Raw genomic sequence first — 9,688 nt, 5'->3', positions numbered from 1 at the left:
ACTCTCTATGTTGTAAATTAGAAGAAAGGCGGAGGAGGCATTTTGAAGCACTTGTAATCTTTTGCACATTGCTTATTTACATTGTCTTTTATTTAAATATTTGTTATTTTAGTTGTGATTTTTAATTTTTTATGCTTGATTCGCTTGCCAAGTATCACATCCCTTCGCATATCGCCTCGCATTGACAAACTTAACAACGTTATTTTAGACGCAGTAAGCGCTCCTTCTCATTCCAACACGACCTTTTTTTTCGGCATGACGAGAGGTCGTGTTTTTCACGTTCTTTTGCAACATTTCTTCTGTTAGGCACCTTGAGGGTTCTGTAACTTCGGTTTCTGGTTTCAGGTGGATGTTTCACTCCTCCATTTAGACTCTCTCTCTCCACCAGCCGACGGTCTCCCTCTGCCGTCGAATCCCACCGCCGATTGGCAGCAGCGACTCGGTCTCTTCAGCCTCTCAGGTGCCTCTTTCTCTCTTGGCCGGTCGGCCGACGGGGGGGCTGGTACACTCCCTTCCCCACCGGAATCGGCTCACCGAAGTCTCTCGTCCAGCTCGACCTCTCTTCTTACTCCCTCAACGGCTCCTTTTAGGGGTTGGTAACTTCTCCGCCCTTATCGGGATTCTAAACCTCTCGTTCAATGCGTTCTCTCTCGCTCTATATCTTTCTCTGTTCCTCAATCTAAATCCAGTATAGTTTCTGATGAAAATCTAGTACATATATTTTGGTTTTATGCATTAGTTTAGGCTAGTTTGGTTTCCCATTCGTGTTTGTCCATTGCAGTTTAGTTTCTGATTAGCAGCAGTGTTTGCTTTGTGTTTCTACTTAGTGTTTTTAGTCGAGGGTTGATCGCAACTATGGTTTTGTTGTGGATTTCTTATTTGTTTGTGATTTCTCTGATTTATCTCTGGTTTTCTCATTTTGTTGGTGGTTTAAACTTGTGTGCTGCTTGGTTTTGTGTTTTTTTTAGGAACCCGTTAGCAGTTGCTTAAACTTCTCTGCTGCTTAGTGTTATGTGTTTTTCTTGTGAGCAGCCGAATCGGGTCTGTTTTCTATCAACATTATTGCATTAGGTCTGTGTTTTTTTTTCCTTTGTTTTCATTTACCGAAACTTTGATTTTTCCTGTTTGTCGTTTTGGTTTTCAGTTATAGCAAACTCCCAAGTTCTGGTTTTAATTAGGATCGGGCAAGGAGCCAAGTTTTTTTTTTTTTTTTTTGCAGTTCATTATATGTTTGGAATCTTTGGACATGGGCGTCTATCATGGCATTGGAGTATGAATTTAGACGGCAGTTGTCGTCCTTGTAGGTTCAAAATGGTGGATTTAGTAGGCCTATGCAGTGTTTTGCTGTATAATGTTTTCATTGTGAATGTACTTCACTTTACTGCTTTACTAATTTCTTGTATTATGTTATGCAGGTAAACTCTAACATGCCACTACTGCTATTTGTTTTGGTAGAGAAACAGCAATGGAAAGAGGTGATCCTGCTCAAGATAACTAAAGGTTTCCTCTAACTTCATTTTCTTGTATTATGTTATGCTGGTAAACTCTAACATACTGATACTGCTTTTGTTTTGGTAGAGAAGCAGGAAGGGGAAGAAGTGATCTGTTCAAGATAACTAAAGGTTTCTTCCAACTTTTTTCAGGTATGAGTCGTATGACCATGTTAGGACGGGTTGATATGAGAAGATACCTTTGGCATGTAGAATGTGTTGCTGGAACTGGTCGATTTGGAGATGAACCCACATATGTTGATTGATTCCTAATTGTAGACATAACTTGCTTTGTTTTGCTTTGTGAATATAATTTGATTTTGTTTGCATGCACATCTGTGACTAGAATATGATTAACATGAGTTCAATTTGTTTTTACTTTTCATATTGTTGTTTACTTATATATTTGTTATTTAGATGTATATATATAAAATATTATATTTTAACATTTTGATCCTGAAGCTCATGCCTTAGGCTTATGGCTCGCCTCATGATAGACTCAATGCTTCACCTCACCTTGTCTCGCCTCATTTCATTTAACAACATTGCTCTCAGTCTCCCTTTTTCTCCTCCTTTTCCTCTCTTCTTTTTTGATTTTGGTCATCCCTTGTTTTTGGTATCCTCAGCCACATTTTATTTGTTAATGATATTTTCCAAAGTGCAAAATCATAAAAAGTCGCAATTCGACATCATTCTAAACTGTTTGTGCTTGCATCTTGTCTTCATCAGTAAGTAACTTAATTCTTGATTGTGTCTGAGGAACCTTTAAACTTTAAAGTCTTTGATATATGGATATATCAAGTCCTTAGGGGTTCCATCATTGCAGCTGGTTTGCTTGCATGAATCACATTTGAGTATGGAGTGCGTGCAAAGAGGAAAGGAAGCAAAAGTGGTAAGAGCTTCTGATGATGGAGAAGGAACACTATGCTTGTCCCTGATGTGCTTACATGAGAGTTCATAATAATTCCATCAAGGTCTCATATTGAAGATGTCGTGAAGGAAATGATGTTTAATTAGAAAAGTAGGTTTAGCTGTGGGGAAAGTGCATGGCTGAAAGAAAATGAAGTTGGTCTGACTGATTTATCGGTTGGAGATGAGAAGCTGCAACTGTTTACTCGTTTCCCAAGAAAGTTATAGGGCTTCTTTCTTGTAAGCTTCTAGGACTTACCCACTTTCAAGAATGTGAGGTAAATATAAGCTCATCCTCATCGGATGTCTATGTCTCTAGACCTATGTCACATGGGTGCGGGTACGATATGGGTATGGGTACGGGGATACGGGTGTGGATACGGCAATTTTCAATTTTTTAGGATACGCGGATACGGCTAATTTTATATTCTAAAAAAAATGATAAAATGAAAAAAAAAATAGTAAACTAAAACTAATAGTTCATCATCAACAAAAACATTGTGCATCACAAACAATCTCAAAGAAAGTCTCAAACAAAAACATTGTTCATCATCAACAAAAACATTAAATTAATATCCTACCAAAGTGAAGGCGCACATGATTGCTAATTTGCTTTGGACAAACAGAAAACCCACATACAAGGAGAACCTCCCGAAGAGAACCCAAAAACAGAAAACCACTCATTCATGCAATTTTATGCAATAACATACAAAAACCACTCATTCATGCAAAGAAAACTCAAAAATCGTGGAAAAAAACCACCAAAGAGAACCTCCCCAAATCCCCAAATCCAAAAACAGAAAAAACCCCCAAATGAAGAACACGAACCCTAACTTCTAATATCGAAAAAAAACCCCACTTACGTGTCCGTCGCCGGCTGCCGCCGGACACGACCGGACGTCGCAATCCGTCACCGGAAGTTGTTACCGTCGCCCGCCATCCTTGCCCATGATCTGCTGCTGCTGCATAAACCCTAAAGGCAGAGACCTCATCGGGTGAAAGGGAGAAAGAAAGCTCGATCTAACAAAAAGAAATCAGGTTTTACAAACGGGTTTTTCTGGTTCAGATCGGGTCTGACCCAGACCCGATCCAGACATGTCCAAGCAGTATCCGTGTCGGAATTCCGGTATCGGAGTATTGATACGGATATGTGGGCTAAACACACGTATCCGTGTGACTTAGCTCCAGACAGAAAGTTTTATTTTCTTTGTGCTTTTAATTTTTCTTTTCCTCTCTTATGTCTATCAGTGTGGAAATTTGGAAATAACACTTCTAAAAGAATAGTAATTATTCCGATATCTATTTTTCTTATAGTAGTTCAATGTTTAGATGGTTTCAGTTTCTCACTCCATTTGCCTTGACACTTTATGTCTACTTGTGATAGACTTTTTCAAACAAATCTGCCCCCTGACTTTCCCTTGAATGCAGATTTGCTTGTTCTTTTCTTTGTCCTCAACCATCTCTCTTAACAAAATTTTTAATCTAGTTCCACGTGCTTCATTTTTCCATGCTGTATGATAATGAATGCAGATGAAGCAAAAACCTCTCTATCTTCATAGGTTGTTCCTAATCCTCACAAGTCTGGGTCTTGATCTCATTCGGTTAGCATTTGCATGGTCAAGATTCAAAAAAAAAAAATATCCACATTGAATTGGGTAATCATTTTTATGGCCTAGCAACAGATGAACTTTGGTCTGCTTGAAGGTGGATTTAGAGTTTGTCCTTGAAATTTCATTATGCTTGTTCTTGTTCAGGGGTGTTCACATTAGTTTACACTTTGCTGCTTGTTCTATCTTGCTTGACAATCCTATTTAGTCTGCTGGGTGTTGACAAAGTACTTAATGGTGCCTTGTCATTTGAAGAGTTCAAAATCTCTTTCCTTATTCCTTTTTTACAGTTCAGGCAGGTTCATATTGGTGACTTTGTTGATCTTTGTTCTCCGTAGGATATTAATTTTACATCTGAACAGGTAGATTTCTCGATTTTTTCACGTCAATGGTGCTTGTATTTTGGTGCCTCACTTGTTCCATGTCAACAAAAAGGAGTCTAGGTCTCTAATCGATGGAGGCACATGCGAATAACAGACAAAGGAAACATGTTCTCCTGGCATCGGGCTGTAGGGGTAGTAGTCAGCTAGGACATGGTGATTCCATTGATATTAGCTTGAAAAGTGAGTTACATGATCTGCCCCAATCCATGTTAATTGTCATCTATCAGGTTAGTGTTGAGGGATGGGTGATAGTTTGCTGGTTATTGATGCATATCATTATATTTATCACTCGTACCTCATTGGCTAAATACATGTTGACATGGAAATTGACCAGTCAAATTATTAATGAAGTGTGGCCGAGTGATTTATCTCATAATTTTAAAATCCATGCTTGTGACTAAGATATTTTGGTTTTCTGCTTTTCCAGTTTCACCTAGAGATGATATATTATTTCTCAGGCATTGGTTCATCAAGTTCCTCAAGAACAAGAATAGCGACCTCTTTATTATGGAAAGAGCCATGCAAGTATTCCATCTTTCCATCTGTTTGCCCATAAAGTTTTCACATGCATTCTATGAACATGGTTAACAATTGATTTCAATTCATTTGTGCAAATTGTAGACATTGATATTCATTTAATATTTTAAATGCTAGAAAGAAGAGGTTGGGTGGTAATTTTGAGTTCTCAATGGGATATATCTGGGGATTTTCAGATACTAAGCATATTAAGTTTTGTTTTACATGTTTGTCATGAAGTTGTGTTTTTATATGTTCTGATGGAAAATATTTATTTTCGCCCAGAGATAATTGAGATAGGTCAAACAGCCTGTGATTGCAAAATGTATTTATTATGAAGTCATGTTTTTACATGCTTTAGTAGAAGGTATTTACAGGACAGGAGATGATTTAGTCAGGTTAAAAGCTTTCAATTTGCATTGACTGCAGTTATTTGACTTGCTTTTAAAACAAATGTTTGGTTTAATTTGTAAGTTTTCTTTGTTCACTTTGTATTGGTATCCTTCAGCCAAAATTTTCTGGCTTTACTACTGTTTTTAGCTGGTATCCTCTCATCCAATGAAGGTCAAGGAGTCATTTTTCTGAAACAGATTGACTATTAATCTGGTTTATCCTTCACTTCTGCATATTCCCCTCATAATGAGGAAAAACCATAAATCTTTTTCTTCATTGGTCAAGTCCTTTGCTTCTGATGTACAAGGACTCTAGAGTCCAGACTTTGTTTTCTTCTTTCATTTGCCTTTTTTTTTTCCTTTCGTCTTTCTCCCATGCTTTTAGGTAGGCTTTCCAAGGAACCACGTTTTCCTCTGCCTTGAAGTTCTGTGTCAGATGCTTGTGTCAAAATTGACAAGTGGTGGATTTTAAGTGGCCATGCATAAGAACATTTTCGTGTGTTTTACCCCCCAGAAGTTGGAACTATGAGAAGTAACAAAAGCCCTATGTAGTTATGAACGTCCAAAATTGTATTCTTCTTTAGCTTTTCTCCTTGATAGAATTGAATGATATACAATCATATCTTATCTTTTTTTTTTTACAAAAAATGATTGAAGCAATAAATATTTGGTTCTATAATTGTTCATGCCTCATGGGGACTGTGGGATGGAAACCAGCATATTTTCCATATCCTTTGATTCTCTCTGAAATGATTTAGATGACCTGTTCATTTGGGTATCTTTTTGTTTCCATTTTACTGCATAGGTGTATGCACCCTAGTCTAGTTTTCTAGCTCCACCACTTACAGGGTATGTGCAGGTGAGTTGTGCTGGGCACTCTAGCGGAGGTCTCGGGCAGGCATGGTTTGGGTTTGCATGATTTCTGAAATGGGAAGACAAAACAAAAGAAAAGGATCAGAGATGCCAGGCTTTTCTTCTGGTCTTTCTGCATACTCGTGTAATTCGCCAACTTCTCCAGATGCATCAGGAAGGCATAGTAGCTGACCAGGTTGTATGCTGATTTTGCTTTCCATATTAGAGTTCTCTAGCCATACACATATTCTGTCAACTGGCATTTCTATGTGACTTGTATTACTTGGTAACCAGTCAACCTCTAAGGCAAAAAGAAAAGAAAGTTTTGGCAATTTTTGGGCCTTTTCTTTATTGGGGCTCACTTTGTTCTTATTTGTACTGAAGAAGATGGTACGAGAGAAAATGATGCTTCGTAGCTGTAATCTTCGATGTTTGTCAAGTTTTTGTTGGACTTCTTCATTAATTTCATCAGTTAGAGAGTTTTCTTCTGCAAAAGAACATGCTGGAACAGCAGATGATTACTGGAATCTTTTGAAAGAAAATCGTTCTAAACCAAATATAGAGAGATACCTGGGGAACATTAGAAAAACTATGGTCTCTTCTTGTGTCCAGAGAGTACTAGCTAAGTGTGGCAGTGAAGAGTCAATGCTAGGTCTGAGGTTTTTCATCTGGGCAGGTCAGCTGCCCAACTATAGGCACACTCGTCTACTATATAGAAATGCTTGTGATGTTCTTGATTTGAATCAGCATCCTGAATTGTTGATCCAGGTCTTAAACAGTTACAGGCAAGAAGGATGTGTTGTTTCCAATAGAACTTTTAAGGAAATGCTTAGTCTCTGCAAGGAAGCGAAACTTGCAGAGTCGGCTTTGGCTCTGTTAAGGATGATGCCAGACTTCAGTTGCAGGCCAGATACAGTTTCCTATAATGTGGTTGTTTCTCTGTGTAGCTGCAAAGATATTGATACTATGGAGAGTTTGGTTCAAGAGATGAGCACACATGGGATTCATCCAGATATGGTGACTTACATTGCTTTGATAAAGGGGTTATGTAAGAGGGAACGATGGGATGATGCTCGGCATCTTCTGGCAGATATGGGAAACCATGGATGCGTACCAAATCTTGTTGTCTATTCAGCACTTTCTGATGGCATGTGTAAGGCAGGGAGGCCAGAAATGGCTATGGAATTGATTGATGAAATGCAGAAAGGTGGCCGTTTACCTAATGTCGTGACATATACATCCCTGATTCAGAGCTTTTGTGAACGTGGGAGATCAAAGGAAGCAATTAAGGTTTTTGATCAAATGGTTGCCAATGGGTGTTTCCCAAACAGAGTGACACTTATCATAATGTTCAACGGTCTTCTGGCTGAAGGGCATCTAAAGGAGTCTTTTACATTGTCAGAAAGGTCAGTCCAGAATGGATATTTGCCCTGTGACCAATGCTACAGTTTGCTGGTGATTGCACTTCTACGGTCAGGTAACATGGCAGAAGCAGAAAAGCTTGTCACTGGAATGCTTGAAAATGACAATAGACCAAGTGGTTTAGCATGTAGCACTTTAATTAGAGAGCTATGTGCAGCAGATAGTTCACTCGATGCCTTTTTATGGTACGGTAAAATGGATAGTCAGGGCTGCTTTCTTGATAATGAAGTCTACTCCGTTCTATTGTTGGGTCTGTGTAAGCAAAATCATAGGGCTGAGGCTGCCAGATTGATTAATGCAATGGCCAGAAAAGGCATCAGACTGACAGCTTCTTATGTGCACTGTATTACGCAAAATCTGGACAAACATGCGCAAAATCCTCTGGATGTGCATCATATTGTGGATAAGGAGGGGCAGTAATAAAATCTTAAGAGCAAATTGATGGTTTTGTTAGTTTGTCCATAGTGGTATTGGTTTCAGTGTAAATGCCACAGTTGTATAACATGGGAATTGTTTAGCAGCAATGAAATTTATGCATCTACTTTTCAAAATGTATGATGTATCGTACTTAAATCTCATAAATAAGGTGTGAAACAAGCACCATATTGTTCATATATGGTGAGCTGATGGAGACGGTTCGAAGCAGAAATGCATTTTCATTTGTTAACTTTTCTTATTATTTGTATGGGGCACTCTATATTGATGCTAATCATTGATTCCTCGTTTCTTGGTTGTGGTAGCCAAATAGCTTATTTAAGCTTAAACAAGTACTTCATACCTTGGTTTGAAAATAACCTTTCCTGTTGCAAGTGTTGCCTCAACCATTAATAGAAGACTCCCATTTGGCTAAAATATTATAGTAAAAAATCTAGCAATATTAAAGGCAAACAAAACTATGATGATTGCGTACCTTTGGTGTCCATGTGATGCACAATTCTGTCACCTTCAATGCTCATATTATGTCACAAATGTGTCAGTTTCTGTAGGACCATCGCCCTTCCAAGAACCTTGTTATTCATTACCAATGCTAACTCCACTGGTTTTGAAGGACAATGAACATCTCAAGGAACCATTTCAAGCAGTAGTTCTTTTCCCTTCCATTTGTTGGCTCAAAAGTGCAGATTTCTCAGCTGCCACTTCAACTAAATGCTCTTGTACGTTTATTTCTTATGCTCTTCAAGCAGGCTTCACTTTTTGAAATAGTCTGTTACCTTACGGACATCTTCTCTGTTGAGTGAAGAAAGGCTTTTCCTCTTTTTCTTGTTGTGGATATGGATTGTATAGTGAGGTTTCTGAATTCAACATTGCCTTGTCTATTTCATATCAATATATGGTCAAACATGATCATGCTGTTTTATGGTTCTGTCATCCTTGAACAGAGGGAAAGACAGACTGAGCTTCTGGAATTCGATACCCTGATGAGGCGCAGTGTTGCCCTACAAGGAGAGTGCATGCGGCATCATTTTGCAGATGGTTCAGAAGAAGCTTATTAGACATTTCTTGTCTGTCCATGTGCATCGATAAATTGGCTCCAGTTGCTTGAACCTCTGCTGTTATCTTTTGTTTTTTTTTTTTCTTGGCTTCAACCAATTACACAGTTTTCGGTCTGTGTTTTGTAAAATTGACTTGAACAAAGAAGTGTTCTCTAAAATTGATGTTAGCAAGAGTAGTTTCTATTACTTTGTAGGGAGGATGCAGGGGATATTGGTTTTGCATGGAATCATATATGTCCTGTTTTTTGTTACTTTGGATCGTTCAAAGTCCTTATTTATTCATGATTTTATGCTTGCTTCTTAGAGCTTTATACTTCAAAAATTGGGGGGAATGGCATTTTTATGGTCTTCGGTGGTTTTGGAACATCTACTAAATAGCTGCACTTTTGCACTCCATACAACACACTTCTATAACTTCAATTGTTCCGGAGGACAACTATAACTTCAATTGCTAGCTACATATGCTGTAGCATTTTTGCATATTCCCATTCTTTCACTGACTATAAAATTCAAGGCTTAAGGCGCTGTCCTATACTGGTTCGGATTCCTGTAACTGATCATTCGCCAGATAGTGAATACGTTTTGGAATTTTTTGCATCTATACATTAACTTGTTTTCATTTGT

The 9,688-nt window shown here is 38.3% G+C and overlaps 1 protein-coding gene across 20 annotated transcripts; it reads left to right on the top strand.

Moving 5' to 3' along the window:
* Positions 1-263: 263 nt before the first annotated feature.
* On the top strand, positions 264-8,202 carry LOC116259339 (pentatricopeptide repeat-containing protein At5g47360). Of its 20 annotated transcripts, none has more exons than XM_031637095.2 (6): positions 264-592; positions 1,416-1,500; positions 1,579-1,643; positions 4,369-4,569; positions 4,817-4,914; positions 6,157-8,202. In XM_031637095.2, the coding sequence occupies exon 6, from the start codon at positions 6,537-6,539 to the stop codon at positions 7,989-7,991; it is 1,455 nt and encodes a 484-aa protein (XP_031492955.1). In that variant the 5' UTR covers positions 264-592; positions 1,416-1,500; positions 1,579-1,643; positions 4,369-4,569; positions 4,817-4,914; positions 6,157-6,536; the 3' UTR covers positions 7,992-8,202. The 20 variants fall into 20 exon arrangements, with proteins under 20 accessions (XP_031492955.1, XP_031492956.1, XP_031492950.1 ...); XM_031637096.2 differs by having other exon boundaries at positions 4,369-4,616; positions 4,848-4,914; XM_031637090.2 differs by having other exon boundaries at positions 4,369-4,616.
* The last annotated feature ends 1,486 nt before the right edge of the window (positions 8,203-9,688 follow it).

Source organism: Nymphaea colorata, chromosome 8 (genome assembly GCF_008831285.2).
Source record: "Nymphaea colorata isolate Beijing-Zhang1983 chromosome 8, ASM883128v2, whole genome shotgun sequence".
NCBI classification, from domain to species: domain Eukaryota; kingdom Viridiplantae; phylum Streptophyta; class Magnoliopsida; order Nymphaeales; family Nymphaeaceae; genus Nymphaea; species Nymphaea colorata.
The sequence above is the reverse complement of the archived record's forward strand: the minus strand, read 5'-3'. Positions and strand labels throughout refer to the sequence as shown.